Here is a 27,423-nt window from a genome sequence, read left to right on the forward strand (position 1 = left end):
CTGGGCTTGGCAGAGGGTTCAGTGGTTAAGCACTCTTCCAGAGGACCCAAGTCCAATTCCCAGCACCCATATGGTGCCTCACAACTATCTATAGCACTAATTTCAGGTAATCCAATTCCTGAAACTTCTGGCTTCCCCTGGTCCTAGGCTTACATGTGATGTACATATTTGCTCCCAAAACACCCATACACATGAAGTAAATTTTTTAAATTATTTACTTTTATTTCCTGTATGTGGGTCATTTGCCTGCATAGGTGCCTGTACATCATGTGTATGCCTGGGACTTTCAAAGGCCAGAAGGCGTCAAATCGCTGCAACTGGAGTGACAGTGGTCATGAGCTACCTTGTGGGTGCTAGAAATCAAATCCGTGTTCTCTGGAAGAACATCTGTGCTCTTGCCTACTGAGCCATTTCTTCAGCATGTAACATAAAATTTTAGGAGGGGGAGGGAAATGGGAGGGTGGGAGGAGGCGGAAACTTTTTTTTTCTTTTTCTCAATAAAAAAATAAAAAATAAATAAAAAATAAAAGAGCCAATAAGGTCTCAGCATGGGGAGGGAAATGGGAGGCTGGGAGGAGGCGGAAACTTTTTTTTTCTTTTTCTCAATAAAAAATTTAAAAAAAAATCAAAAATAAAAGAGCCAATAAGGTCTCAGCATGCAGAGGGGAGGTGGTCATAAAGTCCCACCCCTACGGGAGGAGCTCCTGGCGACAGATACCCGTGAGAGGCTGACTTCTTTAAGGATGGGGCCCTTAGTAGGTTAACCATGCTTCAAGGCAGGCTTAATACCAGGGGGTATTGGGGAAGCATATATTATACTCAATGGACTTAAAAAAAAAAAGTACACAAAGTTGTATTGAGGAGAAAGGAAGTGGGTCTGGTAAGAGTTAGGGAAGGAGAATAGATATGATCCATAATATATTATATGAAATTTTGAAATAATCAAGAAAATATTATTTATTTTAAAAGAAATAATTTAAGAAAAAACCTACTATGTCAAAAGATCCCTAGAGTGGTAGTGCTTGGATCAGGGAGCTGGAGAAGGTCAAGGCTGAGATCAAGATTTGGGGCAGCATCAAAATGAGATGACAGAGAATGCTGTTGTTGATAGGAACAAGAATGAAATACCCAGAAGGAAAACAAATAAGAAATGGAGTAGCCGGGATGTTGGAGAGACCATCTATGAAGACTCTGGAGAGATGACAGTAGCCATCTGCCCTCAGCAAGGAATGGATGGGGCCAGCAAATGACAAAGGATAATAGTGCACATGCCTGTCACTTACCACACACTGAAACCTTTAATAGATGTTTGTTTCTAAAAGATAAATTAGGTAACTATTTATTAGGTATACTTCTGCTGTCAATCAAATTAGCACCACCTTAGGCAATTGGGGCAGGGTAGTTCAGTGGGAGAGAATCCACCTAGTACGTTTGATCCCCAGAATTGAAAATTTAAAATAAAGAAAACAATTGACATTTCAGATAAATATATTGCTATAGGAAATTAGAGTAAAAAAAATGTCCACTTCACATGTCATTTACTTATATTTTGGTATGCCCCCTTAAATTTCATAATCTCCCAAGTCAGTGAAAATAGATGTGGAATATCAACTGGACGTCTGTTTACACACTGTATCATCAACTTCATATTTGTGGGAAAGCATGCCTCAGATCACAGTACCACTTCCCGACAGTAGTCCTTTGTAAAGAACACAGGACTTGGAAGTTCTGCCTCCCCAACAGGGCACTGTCTATAACGATGTCATCTGTCCAATAACAAACATAAAAATCAAAGCAGCAGTTGACTTCTCCTGCCAAAGAAGTACAATGGGTCAAATCTGAACTAGCCAGGAGTCCTTTTCTCACCCTGACAGACAGCCACAGTACAGCAAGCAAAGCAAAGAAGAAACGGCCAGAGAAAGGGAAGGACCATGGGATGACAGCTGGCCAGCCACCTCCAGGGAGAAGAAAGTCAAGGAGCCTCTCACTCTTCTCTGTCCCTAGACAGTTTTCAGAACCATCCTCAATTTTAGAGTTTACTCTGAAACCAAGTGTTCCTACGAATTCTTGCAGTGACCTGGGATAAAATTAAATTTTTCTTTTCCCATAAAAAAATTTATAAAAGGCAGGCTAATTAAAACTATCCATTCCTAAGCAGCTTCTATAACCTTGGTAGACCAGAACATGCTTTCAAGGAATGACCAACTTAGTCACCATCTATTCCAGAATACTTGAGCACAAAACAGGAAAGACATGACTATATGTCACTAAGGAACAAAACAAATCAGAGAACTAGAAGTCATCACAGGAACAATTTTTTAAAGATGCCTACTTTATTTTATTTTTAATTATGTATATATGTGGTAGAGGTGTTGGCAAGGCGGTATGTCCATGTGAACGTCTCCTGCAAAAGCCAGGAGAGGGTGATAGACACGTTGGAGCTGGAGCTCCTGGTGATTGTGACCCACCTGACATGTTTACTAGGAACTGAACTCAGCTCCGCTGGCAAGGGCAGTATGCACTCAGAATCACGGAGCTATCTCTCCAGTTCCTACAGGTATAATTTTAAAAGTGGGGAAAGAAATACTGCATCTTTATAATCTCTGTCATAGACTTTTGGATTATGTTGCGATTGTTCAACATTGTTTGCATCTGTCCAAAGCTTTGCTAAAGATGAAAAGCATTTTTTAGGGTTGACCGAGGCCAATACAGAGCTAATCTAGATCATTCTGCTTCCAATTTTTTTCCTATATTAAAAACAGAAAATGAGATATTCTTAAAGAATTTGTTTTCATTCTAAAGTGAGATGACTATACGATTTATCTTCCAAAGTGGAGCACTTCCCAGGACGCTGGTCATTATTTAAAAGCAATAGAAGTTAATTATCTTCCAAAGCAGTTCTAGACAAAAATACAACCCCAAGTAACAAAGACTCCCAGTCCCCTTACTATGAAATATCAGCGACAGCAACACCCACAAAAAACTAGTAAGGAAAAATGGGGTGTTAACTTCCTCCGTAAGATGCTCATTATCCAGTCCTAGAAAAGAAGACGAGAAGAGGAACAAGCAGCCGGTGATGGAGGCAGAGTCTCAGTCAGTGCCAGGACACTCACTAGGACTCCTAGGTGACACTCTCACAGTGTGTTCCTGTGGCTGCTAAGAATGATGCTGGATGGGAGGTGTCAACTGTCAGCCTTTCCCCCAAGGCCTGCTCTACCAAAGGAGACCCACCCACTGTCCAAGGCCATGGCAGCCCACACACACTGATGAATCATAGTTAAGGACAAAGGCTGGCCATTTCAGGCCAGCTGAGTTCACTCAGAAGAGTCCCTCTGACTGAGCATTCTATGTGGCTGCCATGGGTCCTACATCATCCTGGTCATCTCCTACAGCCTGGCTCTACTTTCAAGAAGGAACAACACTGTTTTTGTCATCGTAGAACACATCAAGCTTCAAGGCTCACAGTGTGGGAAGTTCACTTACATTTATACTAATCTCCCAACAGTCTTCCAAACACACACTTCAAGGAGCCATCACTGCAAACGACTTGTGAACCTTGGCCTACAGATTCTACGTCTTACCCCAAACACTCAGACAAGCGGGCCAGTTCCTGGTTGAGAGGAAAATTAAAGGAAATCGAAGTCAAATGGGGGCATATGTACATGCCCAGGAAACAGCTATTAAAAGATATCTACTAAAACACAAATGTCCCTCTGTGATCAATGAGTCTGTAATTCTGGGTATATGTGCAACAGTGCGGACAACCAGAAAAGGCCAAAGCAATTCCAATGAACGACAAGGAAAAAAGCCATAAGCTTCTCTACTCACAACACTGACTCTGTGTCCTTTGGAAACCAAAGAGAATGGAGTAGAAATGCCTTAAGCCTAGTAGTTATTTGATATTACCTAAATGAACAGGTTTAAATGCACCAGGTACTGGAAACTAAAGGCAATCATGTCTATGGAATTCATGAACTAGTCATGTCCCATATCCCACCAAGTACTAAGACATACAGACACAACAGCAAGGCAGACAGGAGTTGAGCTGAGTACCTAAGTGGGAAATTAAGGGAGTAATATGTACATGAAATATTTCATTTATATAATGGAAATGTGACAAGATAAAAGAAGCCACACAGTCACTCAGGCATATACTTCAGAATGTATCCAACTTTTCTCTAGTATACAGAATAGTATCTAGGACACAGAGAATTGTTAGGATGTTTGCTGGATGGATGAATGAACAACTCAAAAACAAGTACCAGGAACGGACATTGTTTATCTGAAAAGAAGATGTTTTACATGCCCACAATGGCAACTTCAATCAGCTGTGGGATATTATTTGAATGCATACAAAATTACACTTGGCAACAGAGTAGCTTCAGGTCTGATTCTACAGTTTGCCTCTCTGGTTTGTTGGGTTTTGTCTATTTACTTTAATCACTGTAAGTGGGGGGGGGAGGGATAAATTCATGACTACACTTACAAGGATTCTGGAAGATTTTTCAAATGTGTTCTTTAAGTTGATCACAAGATAGAAGGCAGGCAGAGAACCAGAGAAATGATGTAATGAGCTGTAAACACTACAACTGAGCATAAAAAGAGAAAAAGAAACAAATTACAAAATCCTAGCATTCAGGAAGACTTTCCGACCAGCTGTAGGCTCTCCAGGTACAGTACAAAAGTCATTGCAGCAGACTTTCCTGCTAGCTGTAGGTTCTTCATGTATGGTACAAAAGTCATTGCAGCAGACTTTCCTGCTAGCTGTAGGATCTTCGTGTATGACTTCAAAAGTCATTGCAGCAGGGCTCGCCCAAAATCCACAGGCCGTGGTCTGGAGCCCTCAATGACAGAAATGCTCTCCCTAAGTTTCCTACTGCAAACTACTCAATTCATAAATGTTAAAGTATATCAAATTTGACCTTAATCATCTGGCCACAGACACAAATACAAAATGATTTTAAACACTGACTCCAAATGTCATACATCTGTGAGCGACATCCTAAAACTCCCCTCAGATGTTTTTCCAAAACGTTAAAACAAATAGACAGGTCATTCAAAGTTTCACAGTATGTGACCTAGTTACCAACAATAAAATAAAACTAAAAAGGCTCTTTAAACACTAAACAATATTCAGAATGGTCAAGAAAACTCTTAGGGGGCGACCTTTGCAAAAAGGCTTCCTTTAATAACGACTGAGGATTTTAATTTGGACTGAGAGACTGATATCCTGTAGGGATGTTAGCAGCTACGTTATAGAGAGGGACACACAGCAACCTCTAAGAAGAGGTATAGAGACTCCAAACTTTGGACACAGTTAAGATGCCATAAGTCATAAATTATCAGGATATTTTTGTACAACCTACTTTCATGTAGAAAAAAAAAGTGGGCTGAATATGGTAGAATGCACCCAAGACCTTGGGCTGAGGCAGGAGGATGAGCAAGTTCAAGGCCAACCTGGGCAACTTAGTGGGACCATAACTCAAAATATAAGATGGTCTGGGGCTACAGCTTAGTGGTACAGCGTTAGCCTATCACTTAGAAGACCTTAGCATCCATTCTCCAAATCAGAAACAAAGAGGTAGGGGCGGAGGCAGACAGTTACAAAGGAAACCTCAGGTAAGTCCTCACCTAAATTCAGTCTCTGAAATCTCCACCCATCCTATCACTTGTATAACTCACCAAATGACCACAATTACAATATGGTGGTTAACAAAAACTGTTGAGCATTTCCTGCTTGAAATCAGACTTACTACAGCAGTTCAAAGGGGACCTATAAAGTCAGACTCCCTGGGTTTCAGAGTGCCTCTAACAACTTCCCAGCGAGATGAGCTTGCATCATGCTTCAATTTTCCTATCCACAAATTAGGATAAAAGAGAATTAACCTGCCGGCTAACCAAAGGTGATCTAAGGAAAAAGCAAGCTACAAAATGCAAAAACCAGCGCAGTGTTATCATCTGGAGAGTAGCAAGAGAAGGAGAAAGTGTGAGAGACACTGTTCAGCTGAGGGGATTCAGGCACATGAGATCCTCTGACATTGAGGGGCACTGGGGCACACAGTCCTGAAGGGCAACAGACCATCCACTGCAAAAGGCCACTCAGCACTGGCTACACGATGCCTGTCCCCAGCTTCAATAAAGTCCAACCTGATGGCCATGGTACCTGAGTCATCAATGACAAGCACTGTCTCTCCATTTGGGATGAAGGAAACTCACAAATGATGCAGAGCCCCGGCCGGCAATTCTAAACAAGGAGCCTCAGTTCCTGCTTCTTCTAAGAGCCCACATGCAGGAGGCTTAGATGCTAGCATGGGTTCCTATTTGGAGGTACCAGAGTCTTTAGGAGTCTCCTGTTGGACGGAAATCAGGTCACTGGGGCTATACCCTGCAAGTGGGACGTTAAGACTCTAGCCCTTTCCCCCTCATACTTTGCTTCCCAGACTATTCCTCCTCAGCCACTTTTGTCATACACTACACCACCCAAAGGCACCATAAATAAAGTCAAACTGAACCGTTCTTCCCCCACGGTCATTTCCCCAACACTGAGTCCCAGCAGCAGAAATCCAACATTGTTTCAATGGTAAGGCAATGGATGGGCATGCGGAGAGGCTCCTAATCACCTCCATCCAGATAGCGTGTGGACAAGGACTGGACAGAGAGAGCTCTAAGCAAGAGTCTCAGTCATGGATGAACAGGTGCAAAAGAGAAGCTGAGTGGCAAGAATGAAGAGCCAAAGACAACTCGGGATTACAGAGTAAGGACGGCACCCCTGCTGGTTGTTACTCTGGCCTGCAAATCCCCGGACACCATGTAGCCTGCACTGAAAGAGGAGACCCAGAGCACAGGAGAAAAAGTGGTGATGCCAGAAGGTGGGCAGCCCCAATTAAGTTAGTAGTCCCTTTGAAACCTGCATTCCTTTCCCTCACTCCTTACCTGAGCAAAACAATGTCCAATGGCTGAGCTGCATGCTGCTTGCCACACACTTAGGTAAACACCGTATGCCAAGGTGATCCACATGGAAACAGCACGAAGGTGAAGTGGGAATGCCCAGGGCCTTGGACAACCTCAGGGATTTTTCCAACAGTGGTTTTGATATGTGTTGTCATCCCACAAAGGATATGGTATTAGCTAACAGTCCATCAACTGCTAGTGATCTGATACTCATCATAGGCTGGAACTGGGCTCCTATACATGACCTGATCAATGTGATTGAAGGGGATGAATTCTCTGAAATCAGTGCGTTGTGAAGGACGCCGAGTAGGAAGCTAGTGAGCTCTTGTGTCTTTGTCTTTACTATGGTGCAGACAGGCCTGATGGCTGCAGAGCACATACTCTAAGATACCTCAAACCCTGGTTCTCAACTTCTTTTTTCTAAAACCCAAATGGACACACTAATTGATGGGATAATGTAAACTTCCCTAGCGCATTCAACTAAAACGTAGGAAGAAGGGCCTAGAAATGTAGCTCAGTGGTAGAGGGCTCACCTCCCTTCCTTCAGATAAGGTTCTGGATTCTATCCCTAGCACAAAAGAGGGAGGAGGTGGGGGACTTAACATTGGAAATAAAGAAATTCACAGTGAAAATTAATCTTTCAAATAAATGTGCACATAGCTGATGTGCACTAGTAAACAGAGTCCAGAAAATGAGCAGAGGGCATTTCTGAATGAACCTGTGGCTATTTCATGGTAACTGACTATAACTACAACCAAAGCCCTTCTTTCCATAAACACGAAAAAAAAAACAGATTTGCATCATCCTTGTGATGCCAGCTGGAATTTAAGGGCAAGCCAACCCCATTTTTCTTTTTACTTTCCCTTCATTTATATGGAAATGAGATGTTTCCGAAAATGTATCTGTACCCAGTACCTACGTCAACAGCAAAGCTCCGAGCGCACAGATTCCTCCAGCTGATTCCTGACTGTAAGTGAAACCGGCCAGGCAGCGTCATCTGAAACCGGTGTGCGTCACTCACCAAGAGGACATTACTAAGCTGTCAATTTCCATTAACCTGCCTCGCTTTATAAATAGCCTAAGCCTCCCTATCTAAATATGATGCTGCCCTTTTCTCCGAAGCAAAAGGAACAGGACATGGAAGGATAAAAAAAAAAATAAATGAGCTTTCCCCCTTTGTAAACAGGAGAAGGCTGACAGCAAACCAATTCTACATCCAAACTGAAGAGCTATTAATGAAAGAAAGCACAAGAAAATGAAGAATCCATTTTAAACAGATAATAAACAGTGTTCTCCAAATGCCACTAGCCATTTTTAAAAGACCTGCCAATTTCTTAGCTAAGAAAAAACTCAAGGCCCACATGTGAGCAAAACCAAACACAATTTATTCCATAATTATGATCTTTAATATAGCCCCAAACCACCACAGTATAAAATGCCCCCAAAGAACTGATGTTTGGCCGAAGAGGAAAAAACAAATAGTTTTGAACGATATAAATTATTCTCCTCCAAATCTGAAGTGTTTTCTAATCTTTATAGCTAATCACATCATCATCTCCTAAACTAGTTCCAGATATATTTTTTCTCTAAAATCAATTATAGCCAACAAATCCTACAGCCCATTTCTACAGCCCAATGGCTTGTAGACATCACTTTTCTGTCTTGCACTCCAATGAGCAGATAAATGTAGAATCCGAAAAGCATCAACAAGAGCTGGAGACATGGCCCAATGTTTAGGAGAACTGACTGCTCTTCTGAAGGACCCAGGTTCAATTCCCAGGACCTACATGGAAACTCACAGCTATCTGTAACTCCAGTCTCAGGGAATCTGAATGACCCTTCTAACTTCCATGAACACCAGACATTTACATGGTCCACAGACAGACATGTAGACAAAACACCCACATACGTAAAAGTAAAATAATAACAAAAAAATCATCAGCAGAATTATCAAAAAAAAAACACAAAGTAAGCAGGAAAAATCTTGAGTCAGGTTAACACATGCATGATTATATACAACTAATATTCCACTGGGTGGGAAACACATGTTCCCCATTTAATTTTAGGCAAGATGCATATGAATCTGGGGGTTATCTATACACACATATTCCCATACCATCCAGGAAATGCTTAAATTTGTCAAAACCAGAATTATTAGCACAGTGAGACCTCACAAGTTAATGATAGGCATCAGCTCAACTAATCCAGAGCACAATCAAAACCTAGGAATTTGGTCTGGAAAATAGTTCTGAGCAATCAAAAAAAGATGGCAGGGTTGACTGACTGCATGTATTTAGCGGTCCATTAAACCCTCAGCCATGGCAAGTGTAGAAAAATTCACCAGAAGTCAGTCTATCAGTTACATGTTCTTTCTTTTGCTTGCACTAAATCATGGCACCTGGCTTCCAAGTCTGTCATTGGTGCAGTCATTGTTCATGTCTGACTCTGCCGTGGGCACTGGTGACATGAGGACAAACTGTATTGGTAAGAAACAAGCAGACTAACGAATAGGACACAATGTTAGATACATCCAGAAGAGACCATTTGGGAGGACTATTTAGAGGTATCAAAGGTCGTGGGAGGATGGGCAGGGTCTTGAAACAGGGCGGATCTGAAGGAGAGGGCAGGCTTTCTGAGAAGAGAGGCAGGAAGGTTGGACACAGTTAAGGACACGGTGCCCAGAAAAACAAAAGCTTGAAGCTGAAGATGAGGCCAGATCAATTTAGGTTCTAAACGCTAAGCTAGCACAGATATTCACTGCTAAACTCCAGGGAGATTTTAAGGAAGTGTTGACTGGAGCTGCATTTGGGAAAAGTTAATCTTCCTGAAAAATTAAATTAGGATGGTGAAAATAAAGATTCTCATTGGCCAAGGATACTCAGATGAGCAGTAGTGAGAGCATGAACTATGATAGAGACCCCAGAAACAACAGCAAGAGAACCCCCAAAGTAAAGACCACACAACTTGACGTCTCTGAAGTCATCTGAGTCTGCCAAGCTCCCGGAGGCAGGTAGATCTTAGAAGTCACTATCTATAACTAAACACAGCAGAAAGGCTTCCATGTTGGTCCTCAGGCAGCCAGCAACAGGGAAAAGGGTGTCACTTGAAAAGAAGGGGATACAGACCCTTCTGTTCAGTGTCAGAGACATTTGGGGGGATTAGGTTTTTCCTTTTTGAGATAAAAAATATAATTACATCATTTCCCCTTTCCTCCCTCCAAACCCTCCCATATATCCTTCCTAGATCTCTTTCAAATTCATGGCCTTCTTCCTTACTAACTGACACACACATGTGTGTACATTTCTTTTTCCTAAAAACATATCTGCTCAGTCTGTATAATTAATGCTACTTTTCTTTTCTTTCTTTCTTTTTTTTTTTTTTTTTTTTTGCTGAGACAGGGTTTCCCTGTAGCTTTGGGGCCTGTCCAGAACTAGCTCTTGTAGACGAGGCTGGTCTCAAACTCACAGAGACCTGGCTGCCTCAGCCTTCCAAGCACTGGGATTAAAGGCGTGTGCCACCACACCGCCCAGAATAATGTTATTTTTCAGGCCTGACCATTTGGTATTGAATGACCAACTGGAGTGCTCCTTCCTGAGGAAGACTAATGTTGTAAGTATGGTCCCAGTCTGTTTCAAATCAAACAGCCAGCTAAAGCAGACCAGAATAGAGACTCCAACCCAGTGTTCTGCGATGAAAGCAGTCTCCACTCAATCTTCATGGCATGAGAGGATTTAGTCATAACATCTTGAAGCCTGAGTCATCTAACACATTTCTGACCAGGCTTTTCCATGAAACGTGACTTCATTTGGGTCAGCAAGTCACCAATGGCCTCTAGTGGACTCCATGGAAACGGCTCAGCCTACCCGTCATCATTTCACCCCTCACTATTTCCCCAAGACTCATTCTTCCCTGTTTTTTGTGAGCTTCCAAAGACTCACAGTCCTTATCAATTCACCCTGACTAACGCCACCATCAGCCTTCCCTGCTGTCTTCCCAACACCGCCATAGGCTAGCTCACACACTGGTCAGACACCGTGTTCTCAAACACGAGTTACAACTCCCGCACTTTCCGGAAGTAAAAGTTCCCAGGTCTCCCTCAGATCTACAAGTCAGAATTCTTGGGGGGGGGGGGAGTCCCCACAAGCTGTGTCCTCACAAACCTTCCAAGTTGAAATCTCTGTCCTAGAAGTCACCTCACCCCTAGGCTGCCTACCTTTCTTCTCAGCCCCAGGGACTAACTTAACAATTTCCACATTTCACTTGCTCCTTCCATGACAAAATTCAAGATATACGAGCCTCTTTTAAACAGAAAAAAGTAGATCTCAGATTTTAAATTATGCATTGCCTATTGTTACATGGATGTGTGCAAACAAACAAACAGAAACACTTAATAAAGCCAGCAACAATGTTTCCTGTTGATTAAACATGTATACCAAGAAAATATTTTTTACGGAGAAAACCTCTGTGAAGTAGTTGAGCTCTTTGTGCCTTCGTTTCTACACCTGCAAAGTGCGAAGACAACAGAAATAAGCAAACCAGACAGGGAGACGGCGCTGAGCGTGGGAAAAGCAGCATGAGGACCAATCTGCTGACAGAATCACCATCATGATCACTGCCCGTTTGCCCATATTAAAATGGCAAGTACTTGGGCATGGAAGCGTAATGTTTAGCTTCCCTTGATACTCACTCCCTCGAACCCCTACATGCCAGGACTCTGATCCCTGGCTGCCCACCTAACCACAAAGCACAGAGGCCATCTTCCAGTCACCCCTATATCCCTGCGCATGTTACCTTTTTCCATGTAGACTCAACCTCAGGATTCTGCCAGCTGGTGCAGAAAAGCTGAAGATCTGAGAGCTTCCTCAGAAGACTTTCTACCCATTCTCCTTACTCCATCACCTCCCCCAACACCCTGTTTCCAGAGGTCTCTGGTGTTACCAAGTCCTGAGTCTTTGGGCAAGCCTATGACATGAACTAAGCTAATTCTTTAGAATCTGTTTTCCCACACCAATGAAACCTTTTACATTTGAGCTTCTAAGAGTTTTGTCCAGGCTATCCCTGGTGTCTTAATTAGGGTTTCTTTTGCTGTGAAGAGACACCATGACTATGGCAACTCTTAGAAAAGAAAACATCTAATTGGGGTGGGCTTACAGGTTCAGAAGTTTAGTCCATTATCATCATGGCAGGAAACATGGCAGCATGCAGGCAGACATGGTGCTGGAAAAGAAGCCCAGAGTTCTCCATCTTGATCCGCAGGCAACAGGAAGTGAACTGTCACACTGAGCATGGTAGAGCATATACAACACCTCAAAGCCCACTTCCACAGTGACACACTTCCTCCAGCAAGGCCACGTCTCCTAATAGTGCCACCGGCTATGGGCCAAGCATTTAAACACTTGAGTCTATGGGGGCCCTACCTATTCAAACTATAACACTTGGTCCCACCCTTCATATCAATGATGATCCCTTTGCAAAAGAAGACCCTTAGATTTCAGTGGACTTCGGGGAGGAAGAAACCAGATCCCTACATTAAGATGTGTCTTTCTACAGAGGTCTCAATTGTTATTTGCTATCAAAACTCTTGATATACAGTTTAAACTTTACACAATTTAACTTACCCTCTTTTATTTAAGTTCTGTTCTAAAGAAATAAATAAAGGTTCTTGGCATTTCTTACATGGTTTTATATTGCAATTTCATGCTTAACTATGCTACTTCCTATGTAATGTTGTGTTGATCTATCCAGTACACTGTGATTTCTTTAAATGCAGAAATGACATCTTAAAATTTTAGTACCTTCAAGGGCATCAGTTCTCACTCTTGGCTACACATGTGGATTACCTAAGGACCTCTTAAAACTCCAGTACCACATCCCACTCCTAAGTGAACCTCAGCATCGCTGAGGTGAGGCTGGGCATCAGAGACGTTGAACATGAGCAAAACCAAGAAGTGGTATTCAACAGGACTGGAGCTCTGTACAAACCTGTTCTGGATACTCACCCTACATATGTGCACACACAACCATGAGGCATCTACTTTCTTCAGATGACATCACCAACAAACTCTTCATCCTAATCAATTGACTCTTAAACCAGAAAAGTGACTCCACTGAAGTCCATCAGTCTAGGCAAAGTCCAATCATATTTTTCCCACTTGTTAGAAAACTCTGTCCAATTAACTGTGTCCTTCCCACAGCCACTAGTCGGGGCACTGATGGGACTGTCCATGTCAGTCTTCCCACTCTGTGTACTGCCGATCACTCACCGCCTTGTTCTGTCTTCATGACCTGTGTTCAACAGCCCAACAATCATATCACGTGCATGAAGAGAACCAGAGATATTTTGAATGGCAATCTTCCAGTTTTTCAGATACTATAAAACAGACCCAAATAAACAAAACGGACAGAGTTGCCAGGCAGCAAGGGTTCCAAAATAGCTATACAGCATAAGCTGAGGAAACTCGCTCCTGCCAGAAACTAGAGCCAGAGGGCTTGTGTTGAGCTTACTTTCCATAGCAGGCCTGTTGTGTTCACAGAGACCTGAAGTACTCATAGGGTAATATGGGAGAATTACCGAAGACACAAGTCCCCCTCAAGCACTCCTGAAAGTTCAGTTTCAGCAAAGGCCGGAACCTTAGATGCCTGTGTCACTGCCCAATCAAAAGAGACCTCGTCACCTCCCTTTTTTCTAGAAAATGGGCAGTAGTTCACCGAAAGGCAAGAAGAGGGAGGCAAGACAAGACACCAAGTAATCACTAAATCCTCCCGAAGAGTGACTGGACCAGAGAAAGACGGACTCCGTGTGATCTGGATGGAAGAAAATCCATGAAAGCCTAACCACGGAGGCTCGTCCCTTCAGTGTGCAGCAGCAATCAACCACCAAAACAGACACCAGGAACACTAGAAGGAGATCTGAGAAAACAAACAGACCAAACCCGAGCCGAAATCGTACTGCATTAACTCCCATCCCCTATGGAGTCACATGTGAGACGGCCCTCAGTATCGATAATGTGCTCCGTGGTCCATGCTTCCCTGGGCCCTTCTAGGTACAATGGGAGGTGGACACCCAAAGGAGAGAGGTGGTACTATCGGAGGAAGGCGACTGCGCGCAGTGAGAGGCGCAACCTGACTTGTCTCTCACTTCCTTTCTAAATGACGGGGTAAGCATCCTTATGCTGGAAGAAATTTTACTTGGCTAAAATCGTTAACTGTAATGGGAGCTAACACTGAGAAGTGAGCTGCCTGCTACTCCACGCTTCAGAACAAAAAACATCTGCTACCCATGCAGCCAATAAAGGTATCTGGCAAGAACGGAAGAGCAATCATCCATTGGAATTACTTGGTTCTAGGTTTGCTTAGGAGTATCAGGGAGCAATCAGGAGAAGATAGGTAGGTCGGAGCCTCCCAACAGATGGGACTCCTCCCAGTTTACCTTCAGCATCCTGTGTAGTGAAGGAAGCCATTAGAAAGAACATAGTTAAGATAGAAATAGCGAGGGTCTCTTTTTGTACGTAGTCACACCGTTTAAACACACGCCACAGGACTAAGCTATTCGTTGGTGTATATGGACAGAATAATTACTTAAACTCCACTGAATGATTATTTAATGAAAGGAAAAGTATACCCGTATGATGTGCATACCCGTGGTCCCAGCACTGAAGAGACTGAGGCAGGAGGATCGCAAGATTGAGGGCACCTGGAATCCTGTGTAAGAAGGGAAGGAAAAGAGGAGAAAAGATGGGAGATGAGAGGGAGGGAGGGAAGGAGACAGAGGAAAGGAGAGGGAGAAAAGAACATGCCATCCTATTGTTTGATTTCAATAGAAACACACACGATGGACTCTGGGCATTCAGTGTGCTCCGTTTCTTGTTTTAACTAGAGAACGAAGATGCAGTGATTTTAAAGTTTCCTCCTAAACTTGACGAATTCCAACTTTTTCTAAAACAAATGCTCAAACCCAGGAAAGCAGAGACCTCGTCTAATTGAAGAGTGTAGCACTAGGTTTGTGTGTGTTCCCTTTCGGCTTGGAAACAACTTTCTTCTTTGTTTCTACTGGACTCCCGGCCAGCAAGGACCAGAAAAGAAGATGGGATAAGCAAGCAACCTGCCCAGAAAATGAGCAGAAAGTCCTTATTACTAAAGACACTTGTGCTTCCAGGAGCCAGAACAAGAATCAGAATTGCTGGCTAATTTATGGCTGGCCCCATGCCACTACTTCTGGCCGGGAGCCAGAGGACATGGTGGCGGGATGCCACAGAGAAGGTCACGCACTGCATGGCTAACGCTGCTGGTGGGTGTAGCTGCTCACCAGGAAACTGAAAACTCTCAGTCCAACCCGCTTCCCAAGTGACTTCTTAGCTCACGACACTTGCCAACCTTTACCTAACTGATCTTCAGCAACCCTGCCAATCAAAGCAAGCGAGAAACCCCATCTATTTAAATGGGAACCGAAAACAAAGCCATGTTCTCCAGCCTTCGGTGGCTGTCACAGAGGAGTCTCACTCAGCAAATGCGTGGCAACCAACTGGCCCTCGTGCTGTCCCCTCCACCACATGAGGTGTGTTTTTACTGGCTATGCCTAGTCTGAGTAGAAAATGACTTTTTGCCTGGCGAATTTAATCATTATTACTATGTGATCTTAGAACTGCATTACACATGCCAAGCAATGAAATTCCAAGCTAGGATTAGGGGCAGAGACCGTACCTCAGTGTCTAAGCCTGTACATTAAGATTCCTTAAGTGACCAAGCAAGCTGCAAGGTCAGCTCTGTGCCAAGCTGCCCTGAAGTTGCTACGGCTGTCGTGCACACAGCTTCTGCAGGGAAAAACATTCTCCAAAAGACTCAGCAGACTATGTGATTTGTTTCATGTTAAACAAAATACGGTGGGAAAATCCAGGCACTCACTGACACTATAGGTCAATCGGAACCACTCAACAAAAATGGTTGTACTCAGCCTCTTAGCCTCATAATCCAGAAGTCTAAATGAGTTATTGCTAAAGATAGTCTTTTAGTAGCTGATGGCTTTTAATTTTAAGGAATTTAAAAAATGTTTAAACTGTTAATGCCCAAGGAACCCTAAGCAACTGAAACCAAGGAATCCACAAGGGTACTTGGTTGGGGATGTATTTTGTAACCAGCCTGACCCCACCAAAACTGATCTTCGAATCTCCAGGTCGGCAGTAACAAGTCCTGTTTTTAATGCTTCAACACTCATGGTTTTTCTTTGAAAAAAAAAAGAAAATGATAATGACAGGATACATAAACAACCCCCAACAGCTAAATCAAGGAAGCACAGAAAGCAAGTGTTGGCCTTTCCCAAGCACAGCTGGTATCATGGTGTGAAAATTCAAAGGGTGAAGAATTAAACCAGTTGTACTTCTTTAATGGTGTGCGGGTGTGTGTGCGTGTGTGTGTGTGCGTGTGTGTGTGCACCAGATTGCGTGGGTACTCTCAGAGGCCGAAGAGGGCTTCAGATTCCTTGATGCTGGAACCAACCAACCCTGTTTCTGGGACTCGAACTTGGGTCCTCTGGAAGAGCAGCAAGTGCTCTTACTCACTGAGCCATTTCTCTTACCCCTCTCTGTATTTTTTAAATGTGTTAAATTCACAAACTACAAGTGTCTTTAAATGGTTGCCTTCCCATTTCTACATGGGAGTCCCTCCCAGAGGACTATCTAATTACAACAACTAATTACCTTAGCTATCTAATGACTTACTACAACTGGAAGTGAAATTCAAAATCCAGATGTGTGGGTAAGACTCTGGGTACCACATTCTAGTCTACAGACAGGTCAGCCATACCCAGGAGGGGCAGCCAGTCACGGTGCATTCAACAAGGTGGTTTTAACGGTTAAGATTAACAAAATTCATCTTTTTGGTGGGTACTATTTTATATTAAATCTTTCTTAAAATATTGCCAGGCAGAATGGGACATGTCTTTAATCCCTATTCAGGAGAGAGATGCAGTAGATCTCTGTGAGTTTGAGGCCAGCCTGGTCTACATAGGACATTCCAGCCCAGTCACAGTACAATTTGGTTTTAAAAAAAAAAAAATCATTGTATTATGCTGTTGGTATTCATTTGTTTTTGTTTGTGGTGCTGATGAATCTTCACAGGGCCTTACTCACACTAGGTAAGTGTCTAGAACTAAGATCTAGCCTCAGTTTTATCTATCTTCCAAGCCTCATATTTACCATAAAGTGAAAGGTTTTATATCAAAGACTGTTGGTGAGTCAAACAACTCTGAATCCATAAAAAAAAAATAAAGAAAAATGAAATAATTAGAAACATTTAGCAACTACTAATACTAACTACAAAGTAACAAAGAATGATTCCATCTGTTGAAAGGTATCCACGAGAAGGAAGGCATTCAGAGGCTCTGTACCAGATCTAGGAGCAAATCCATCCCAAAAGAGACATGCGAAATCCCTTACAGCCAAGGACACGTGGCATGTCATACTTGAAAACTTAAAGATGGCTTTTCATTTAACATATGGCTCATAAAATATAGTCTTGATTTTCTACTTCTAAACTGCCAACTTCCAAAGGATCTTCTACGAGTCGATGCTGTTCCCAGCCTACCTCTTCGTGATCACCTTTGAAAACTTTAAAACTGTGCCACTGTCAAAGAGGCTGAGAAAAACCGGCTTAAGGGCATCCCATTCTGCATGAGGCTTAAAATGTCAGAGCGAACACCTGGTGGCAGCTCTAACATTTAGTGTTTAATCAATTAAGGAAAGGAAAAACGGTGAGAGCACCAGCTGCCAGCACACGACTTAAGATGCTCAGAAAATCCATTCAGAAGACATTCTCAAACTTTTTAACGTGAACTTCTGCTAGCTACTCCTCACTCCACATTGAAATAAAAAAAAAAAAAACCTTAAGCTCTACTAAACTGGAATTCCTTCATCTTTTCTTTTCTTTTCTCTCTTTCTCTCTTCTTTAGACAGTAACTCATGTCGCCCAGGCTGGCCTCAAACTCATCAAGTAGCTAAGGATGACTTTGAACTCTTGATCCTCCTCCTACCTCCGCCTCCCATGCAGGGATGAGTTTATAAAGTGCTGGGTTTGGAACCCCCTTGCATGCTAGACAAGCACTGTCCACTGAGCTGACATATATATAAATATATGACAAATATAAAGAATTCTCTAGCTCCAGAACTGTTTATACATTTCTCTACCCCGGTCCCCAACATGGGGAGAGATCTCGCTGGACAATCCTGCATGGCCTGGGACTTACTGTGTAGATGAGCCTGGCCAAAAATTCATAAAGATCTGCCTGCCTTGCCGCTACCTCTCGAGTGTTGGAATTAAAGATGTGTGCCACCATCCGGGACTACAACTCTCGATATTTCTAGTTTTTTTTCTAGTGGACTGACCCACTTGCCATCGGGCACTCGGAATGACTAACCTCTCAGAACTCCCGTTTCTGTGGCTTTTTGTGAGAGATGAACAGATCGGAGCTTCTCAGCCTCCGAATGGCTGAGCCAAGAATCTCCGGACTGCATAGAGCCTTCCCGTCTCTCCAGCTGGGATACCCTATAAAACACGAAGCTTATCCCTTTACACACTGTTTGTTGAACCACTGTTCAGAAGCATAGTTAGGAGAACACTCGCTTGATTTCTGATAAATTAAAATGCAGTGGCCACATTGGACAATTATAATTTTAGTAGACTCTGAAATTGTCACTTGTAATAAAAAATTGGTAAAAGGTCAACAAAGTAAATAAATGGGGTGAGCAATCTAAATGAAGTATGGATTAACAAGATTTTATCTCATTTCTGAGGGTAATTCATCAAATGAACAAAAACATCAGAAAATGATAAAAGACACACACACACACACACCTCAAAAGGACAAATCGCATAGTCTATGTCTCTGAAGAATTCATGTTTTTATGAATTGTTTTCTTCAACAAAATGAGCTTCAGTTTTCTAGACACCCAAACCCTCACCTCACTTACACTAACTCCAAATGCACAGCTACCAGTCAGACGAGCCTGTCCACAGGAGGAATGCATAGCAGAAGACTATTTATTCTAATGAGGATATTAATATCATAATTCAGATAAAAAAATATGAGAGCTGTCAAAAAAAAAAGCTGTGCTTAAACCCCTCAGGTTTGAAACTTACCATTCTGGGAAAGATAAGTCTTAAAATAATTTTAACAGTGCCTAAGGCCGCTCAGGAAGTCACACAGGAGGAGGAACAGAAGAAAGTACAATACATTGCCTGAAAGCGTCTAGAAGAGTCTGTGGGGTTCCACTGATTTTCCCCTCTACCCTCTACCAGTGAGGATCCCAAAGTCAACTCCCAAACACAGGCAGGCAGCAGACAAGCATTTCCCTCACCTTACAATTCCCATTCCTTTCCCTCTAGACTTCAGCCTCCTCAAGTTTCTGGTTATATAATTTCAGTAGTGTTTAGAGAAGAAAACAACTAAGTGGTTACATTAGCTTCCCCAAGCTGCTACGGCAGCCGCACCTGGACACAAAGGAATGGATACAGAATGGAAAATCCCCCGGGACAGAGAAAAGGCGGGTGTTTGGGCAGGAGACTCCTTCAACTTCTCCTTCTCACCTACATTTCCTGCAGTAAGTGGGCCAACGATGGTCTAAGAAGCACAGTCCAGCAATACTGACAGCCGTGCAGAATGGTACTGTGCAGATGTTAGCTTTAGGATCACGTGTGTGTTTATGTGTGTGTATTGGGGGAGGCGGGTAGAGGCCGGAAAACTGCAAAGCGGCCCATGAGGGGGGGATGGAGGCAGGGGGTTCACAATCAGGGTGGGGCGAGCAATAGAACCCATGTGGTATGAAAGTGAAGTGAGGATTCTGGGGAGGGGAGGGTTTACAAGCAGCGATGGGGGCAGAGAAAGAGGGAGACCAAAAGAGGAGGGCACGATGAAGAGAATCAGCCAACACGAACTGTGTGTGAAAACGCCATTAAGAAATCTGTTATTTTGCATACTAATTCAACAAATGTATTTTAAGGGGAAAATTTTTACATTAACAATGCACACACCAGTCTCATTTGAACACATACACCTCGGACGGTGTCAACACTACAGATGTGTGTGACCTTCAAGAGGAAAATCACACCTTCCCCACAGATCCCGCAACATAAACAACCCTCTTGCCCCTCGCTTCCCTAGCAGTCCACTAGCTCCATCCGAGAGTCTCAGCAACAGATCTTCGCGCTTACAGACTGAAGCTGCCGTTTAGGACAGAATGAGTTGCTAAGGACATATCATTCTATTGCTTTTAATTTCCAAGGCTCTCGGTCTGTTCTATCAAAGGACGGGGAAGGAAAAGAGAAACCGATGCTTCTAAATCCCCAGTCATCCTGGCCACCTGAGTCAAACATAGCCCTGTAGCTTTTGGGGTAGCCTGGTCGCTAAGTGGCCCTTTCACTGTAATACGAAGCAGCGTCCAGCTTTCCAATACTCCATCAGTAAACCTGCAAAACTTCAACCTTTACTTCCTGGTGGAACGCAAAATGCTCGGCCGCAGCGCCAGACGAGTACAACGCCCAGAGGACCAGCTTTCATCGCAAAGCACAGGCTGCCACCTACTGGCCACAAGCCTTCCAGCACCACACACCCTCGGGTTCAGAACAGGAAGCGCTTTCCCCGCATCTTGGTCGGCTTTCTAGTACTGTGATAAAACACAGTGACCAAAAGTAACTTGGAGAGGAAAGGGTTTATTTCACATTACAGCTTAAAGCCCTTCATGAAGGGAAGTCAGGGACGGAGTTCGAGGCAGGAATCTCAATGCACGGGCTGAAGTGGAGACCACAAAGGAAAACTGCTCTCCGTGCCTTGCTCAGCCTGCTTTCTTACACTTGCCCAGGGGTGGCATCGCCCACAATGGTCTTCACCCTCCCACAATGATCATTAATCAAGAAAAATGGCCCACAGCTGTGTCCACAGGCCAATCTGACAAGGGCATTTTCTCAATAGAGGTTGCCTCTTTTCAGATATCTCTGGGTCAAGGTGATAACAACCAACACAGCTAGCTCATTATTCAACACAGTGTCTTCAACTGTATCATTATAATTTTTAAGTTATTATAAATTATTTGTGACTTTATAAAAATAAAGCCAAATAGACTTTTTTGGTGCCATGCATCAAGTATAAATATTTCTGTAAATATAAGGAAAACTATTTTCATATATATTTCTCTCCAGCATCCCCACTACCCTTCGGTTATGAAAACAGCACCTTGAGTGGCAGCCCTTGTAATGGGTAGGGATGGACGGACAGAGGTCAAGTGAAAGGAGGTAATTACTAAGACGTGAAATTGCCGAGGAGGAGAAAAATCCAAGATCTCAAAATACAATGGTAGCATGGGACAAAGGAACCAAGTCAAAACTAAGCAAGAAGACAAAATTGTAGGACAGATGGGACAGGAAGGATGAAAAAGGATCAAGACACTAGGGTCTCCTGGATTTCTGACTTGAGCAACTAACTGGACGTGAAAGAGGAAACATTCCGTGAGAGGTGGACTCACAGGAGGTGTGTGTTGAGTTTGCCTTTTGAAAAGCTACATTCTAAACGACTCTGTTAGTGACCCTTCTCCTTGCCGTGACAAAACACCTGACAAAGGCCACTAAAGGAGGAGGAGCCCTTCCCTTCATGTGGACTCAGTTTGAGGAGTCACAGCCATTATGGGAAGGCTGTCACGGTGGCAGGAGCATGACGCAGCTAGTCACATGGTATCGAGTCGGGAAGCAGAGTAATGAATCCAGATCTCAGTTCTCTTCCTCCTTTCTAACCTCTTTTATTCAGTCTGAGACTTCAGCCCATGGAATGGTACCATCCACACGCAAGGTGTGTCTTCCTGCCTCAGTTAAATGAGAAGGGAAAAGCCCTCATAGGTGTGTCCAGAATTCTTGTCTCCTAGCTGATCCTATATCCACTCAAGTTGACATTAAAGATAAATCACCATACTGTGGGACTTTAACATGAACATTCGGGGTAGAACAGTGATGCCGTGGCTCTCAAGCTCAGGAAAGAGGTTAGAGAGAAATTAGAGGCAGCCATTTGGAAGTAGCTAGTTTGTCAACAGCAGGGAATATGGATGAAATGCCCCAGACAGAATGGATACAGTAAAGAGTCACACATGTGACCTTGTGGGAAGAGCCAGAAAACACTCTCCAGCTCAAATACATCACACTGAGTCAGACAAGAAGGGGCTGCCCTCAAAGCAGGCTGCTGCATCCTACAGAGAGTACATCAAGTTTAAAAGGCAAAATTCTGTATCTTAAGTATTAAATATACAGACCTATTCAAATCCTCCCCAGAAGCAAAACTATTCAGATGCCCCCATGAGTGTCTCCGGAAACATCTGAGCACTGTTTACTCTCCTTTACATTTCCCTATTCCTGAAATAGTCTTCAATGCATACACCTTTCTCTAAAATCAGATGTATGAACGTTTTCTTTGATTTTTTTTTCTAATGAGCTACAAGTTTCTAGGAGTCTACAGCTTAGAAGACAGCCTTTTGACCAACTTTTTCTGTCTCTCAACAGCTCACAGAACACCCAGCCAGGAGAAAGGAGAGGACTGGAACCCTGTCATCACTGGGAGAAAAAGGGACACACTGAACGTCCTCAGTACATCACATGGACCGTGACACCATGTACCTCAGAGACGGAGCAATAGACACACAACTGTAGTTGGGGTTTTGTTTTGTTTTGTACAGAGTCTTATTCTTACTTATGAATGCCTGCTCGTAGCCTGGCTTGTTTCTAGCCAACTTTTCTAACTTAAGTTACCTTGCTTCTCTTTAACTATGTTTGGCCTTTGAGCTTTTCACCTATCTTTATTCTATATACATCTTTCTTCCCTTCTTACTCCGTGGCTGGCTGTGTGGCTGGGAGGCCGGCCCCGGGCGTCCTCCTCTCTTTCTCCTTTTCTCACTCCTCCCCTTTTCTAGAGCCTAGATTTCTCCTCCTATTCATTCTCTCTGCCTGCTAGCCCCTCCTGTCCCTCACCTATTGAGCTACTGGCCATTCAGCTCTTTATTAGACCAATTAGCTGTTTCATACAGGCAAAGTAGCACAGTTTTACAGAGCTAAACCAATGCAACTTCACATCAAGAAACAAATATTCCACAGCATAAACGAATGTAACACATCTTAAACTAAAATTCCACACACAATAATTGTGTTAAAACTTTTAAGGGCCCTTGCTGCTCAGCCTGAACAGACCTGAGCACTCCAGGGCAGAGGAGTCTAAGAATATGAACACTATCAACCGCTCCTCAGCCTAAATGTGCCTGCTCTGCTTGCTCTGAGATTAGGTAAGAGTGAAGGAAGAAATAAAACACAAGGCACCACAAAGGAGCCATTAGCAGTAAGAGTAGAAGCACCTTCCTTAGCTAGTCAGGGGGGTGAGCCATTAGCAGTAAGAGTAGAAGCACCTTCCTTAGCTAGTCAGGGGGGTGAGCCATTAGCAGTAAGGGTAGAAGGACCTTCCTTAGCTAGTCAGGGGGGTGAGCCATTAGCAGTAAGGGTAGAAGGACCTTCCTTAGCTAGTCAGGGGGTGAGCACATTAGCAGTAAACGTAGGAATTTTTTTTTTTTAGCAGTAAAAGTAGAAGCACCTTCCTTAGCTAGTCAGAGCAGCGAGCACTGCGGAACAACCAACCGAGGCCCATACTGATGGTTTCACCTCTGAGAGCAAAGACAATGAAGCAGAAGATAGAAAGGAAGGAAGGCAGCTGAGAAAGAAGAAGGAGGAGGCTACGGGGCAGCGGTAACTTTTATCGCCAACTTAGCCAGGCTACAATGCTGTTAGTTTAGGCAAACACAGGTCCAGACTCTATTAGATATGAATAACTTTTAAGTTAGTGGCTCCAAGTAAAGAAGGCAACACTTCACAGCGTGGAGTGAGTGGGCTCTCCCTGGTCATCCCAAGCGTTTTAAGTCTGAGCTTCACAGCATGGAATGAGTGGGCTCTCCCTGGTCACCCCAAGGTTTTAAGTCTGAGCTTCACAGCATCGAATGGGTTCTCCCTGGTCATCCCAAGGGTTTTGAGTCTGAGGTTTCCCAAACAAAACTGGATTTGGCTTCAAGATTGAAACAGGAATCCTGCCGAGTTTCCCTAGAGACTGGCAAGGCCCCCCCACAACAGTGTGAACCAATATTGTAAGAAAGGTTAATACATTTCAACCACCACCACCAACAGCAACAAAAATATACACTCTGACTACCACAGACAAATGGGCAGAGTCTTGAATTAAGGACAACGGAGCTGAGTTTGGCAATGGTGTGTGCCAAGAGGAAGCCTACGGCTCCTGGAGAGATGAATGATGTGACAGCTCACGTCATGAAACGTTTTCAGGTTTTGCAACCTACGACTCATGCAAGATAAACTACGTTAGAAGATTCTAGTGAGAACAGATTTGGAGAAATCCAGGCCAGAGAACTCTGCAGGATGTCCTCAGGATAAAAGGAGCCCAACCAAATGATAATATAGCCATGGTACAGACATGATTTATGTTTTCCAGATCTTTGAGAAAATATTCTGTTGAATGCTCTTTATACAGCTAGTAACTTACCATATTTGTCTCGTAAGCCAACAGTGCATCGGAAAACTCCACCAAAGGCAACATCTTCACCAAATATTACTGAAAAATATAAGAGAATCTATTTAGTAATCCCTAAATTTAAAGTCATGACAAATAAGGAACTTAAATATTTAGATTTGAAATTATACCTATACTCACATCTGTGTAATAAAAATGTGGTATATATGTATGTAATATCTTTTTTGGATAATTCATGCATGCACATATAAATATATACAATAATACTGTGTATTTGTAATGCGTACATGTGTATACACACATACAAACATATGTGTAAGTAAGAATATATATATATATAAAGTCAATCAAACTTTAAAAATGCAGCAAGACGAAGACTAAGTTGCTGGGATAGAGAGAGGGCTCAGCAGATAAGAGTGTACACTGAATTTGCCTAAGAACCAAGTTTGATCCCCAGCACCCACATAAGGCAGCTAACAACTGGCTGCAACTCCAGCTCCTGGGAGACCCGACATATCTAGCGTCTCTGTTCTCAAATGTGCATACCCACATACAGACACATGCACAAAACTAAAAATAAAGCGACAAAATAAATAAACATAAGTTACCTATAAGAATTGTTTAGAAAATGTGACACACGACACAAACACAATCAAACTTTACTCAGTCACAGGGCAAAAATGAAATCATGACATTGGCAGAAAAATAGGTAGAACCATAAATCATTACATTGTATAAAATAAGCCAGACTTGGAAAGACAAACACCCCTGCTGTCTCTCATATACAGAATCTAGATTTAAGTGTATGTGTGCATGGATGCACATCTGTGTGTGTGCATGTGTATGCATGCATGTGCATCTGTGTATGCGTGTGTGTGTGTGTGTGTGTGTGTGTGTGTGTCTAACAGAAAGTTTATCATGAGAGAATTGAAACAGATCTTAAAAGAGGGGAGAAGAGGAGAGAGAGAGAGATAGAGTACTGACATTTAATTTGAAAGCAGGATAGGAACTACCTAAGGGGAGGGGAAACAAAACAGAACAAAACAGGGCACCGGTAGATGAAGCAACTATAGTAAACCCCACTGCTTGTATGGTAACTTAAAAACTGATTTTAAAAAGCAGAAATACTAAAATGATTACTTCTAAAATATTAACATGTCCAAATATGTATAGGTATAATACATATGTATATACACATTTATGGTTATTTTTACATTATACATATTTATATAATATATTTATATTATATTTAAATATTATATATAAATATCTAAACAAAGTCGCATTTCCTGTTGTTTTCCTACACAACAGGAGTAGCCAACAGGTATCAACCAGAAACCAACATATAATAAAGGGACCACACACGCTGCAAAGAGCAAGTTAACAAGGATACCCAGGAGGACGTGTTGGAAACTAGTGGGTAAATGTATGTTCAGACTCTAAGTAGACCCTTTTAATGATTTGCTCAGGTCTCAGACTCTGGAAGGGACAAGGCTGCACACACGCACTAAGTTTACCTGCAGTGGGGTCTTTGGCCAACGAATTATCCAAGGCGCTTGTTATTGACTGGAAGAGGTTCATTTTCTGGGTTTGTCCTGTGAAAAGTAAAGTTACATTATATCAAAAATTGTAAAATATGTAAAAAAAAATAAATAACCAGTTTCTTAACCGTTGATTATAACACAGCAAAAAAAAAAAAAAAAGCAAGATGCAAGAAAGGAACAGAATCTATCACAGGAACTGACCCAAACAGATCTATAAAAGATACAAGTGAAGTAAGCATCCAGAGAGAGTGGACTCTGGCCTCCCCCAACTCCATGCTCTTTAGTCACCAAATGTGCGGCAGTCAGGGTCTAATGACCAGCATGGGTAATAACAGCTCCTGCTGGTGGCTTCAAACCTCTGCCCGTGAAGTGCAGTCCCTCGTGCTTTCCTCCCAGTCCAGTCAGACTCCTCAATGACCTCTGGCCTCCCCCAGTTCTCGCTCAGCCTGGCCTCTGGCACGCTCATGCTTGACCTCAGGTATCTCTGATCACTTCAATAGTGCTATGTGCCCAAATTTCAGGCCTTGGCAGTCCCCTATCAGAACACCTTGCCTCCCTCTGCACCCAGAATAATGGCCTGTTTATACTCCTGTCTCTGAAGACAATAAAAATTCATTCAGGAAGGATCATTACATCACCCACGTCAAAGAACACACAAGCACACCAAATGTCCAGAAGTACTTCATAAAATATTTTTCCTCAGACTGCAGTTGTATCATTTAATAGGTCCTTCCTAAAAACTTTATCTGCCCTGTTGCTTTACCTTGTTTTCCTGTTGCTGTGATAAGCACCAGGACCAATAGCAATTTGGGAAGGAAAATGTTTATTTAATCTTAAAGGTTATACAGTCTTCCACTGAGGAAAGTCAGGACAGGGACTCAAGCTGAGGCAGGAAGCACAGAGGAAAAGGGCTTCCTGGCTTCCACGACCACCTGCTCAGCCTTCTACAGCAATTAACAATCAACCAAATACCCACGGGCCAATCTGATTGAGGCAATGCCCCTAGGCTCAGTCAAGGTGACAGCTGACATTAACCAGAAGACCTCAGTTTTCCAATGGCACAAAACATCATATAACAGTTGAGGATAAACTTTTAACAATAACATATCCACTTCATACATGTAATAACATACCTACTTCATACATGTCACTTTGCTTATTTCTTAGGATTTTCATAGTTAAGAACGTAGGGAGAATAAAAACACCTTAACAACTAGTATTATTTTTGTTTTAAATTTTGCTGAGCATTTGAATTAATAGCAAATGCCCCCACTAGTTATGCAACCCATATGTTAGCCAAGTGCTACACCTTCAGGCTCTACCCCCAAACCTTTTGAATCATCTTATCACACAGCTACTCAGCAAGTTGTTACTAGAAAA

At 42.8% G+C, this 27,423-nt stretch overlaps 1 protein-coding gene across 2 annotated transcripts in view; it reads right to left on the reverse strand.

Moving 5' to 3' along the window:
* Positions 1-27,423, reverse strand: part of Bckdhb (branched chain keto acid dehydrogenase E1 subunit beta) — a 174,971-nt gene that overhangs the window by 140,193 nt on the left and 7,355 nt on the right. For both annotated transcript variants that reach the window (XM_041679643.1, XM_041679644.1), the window contains exons 2-3: positions 26,017-26,094; positions 24,512-24,580 (exon numbers count right to left, since the gene is read on the reverse strand). In XM_041679643.1, the coding sequence (XP_041535577.1) occupies positions 24,512-24,580; positions 26,017-26,094 (147 nt within the window). The remainder of the gene's footprint in view (positions 1-24,511; positions 24,581-26,016; positions 26,095-27,423) is intronic.

This window comes from Microtus oregoni, unplaced genomic scaffold, assembly GCF_018167655.1.
Source record: "Microtus oregoni isolate MIOR12 unplaced genomic scaffold, Mior012 000032F_ref0000030, whole genome shotgun sequence".
Classification (NCBI taxonomy): Eukaryota; Metazoa; Chordata; class Mammalia; order Rodentia; family Cricetidae; genus Microtus; species Microtus oregoni.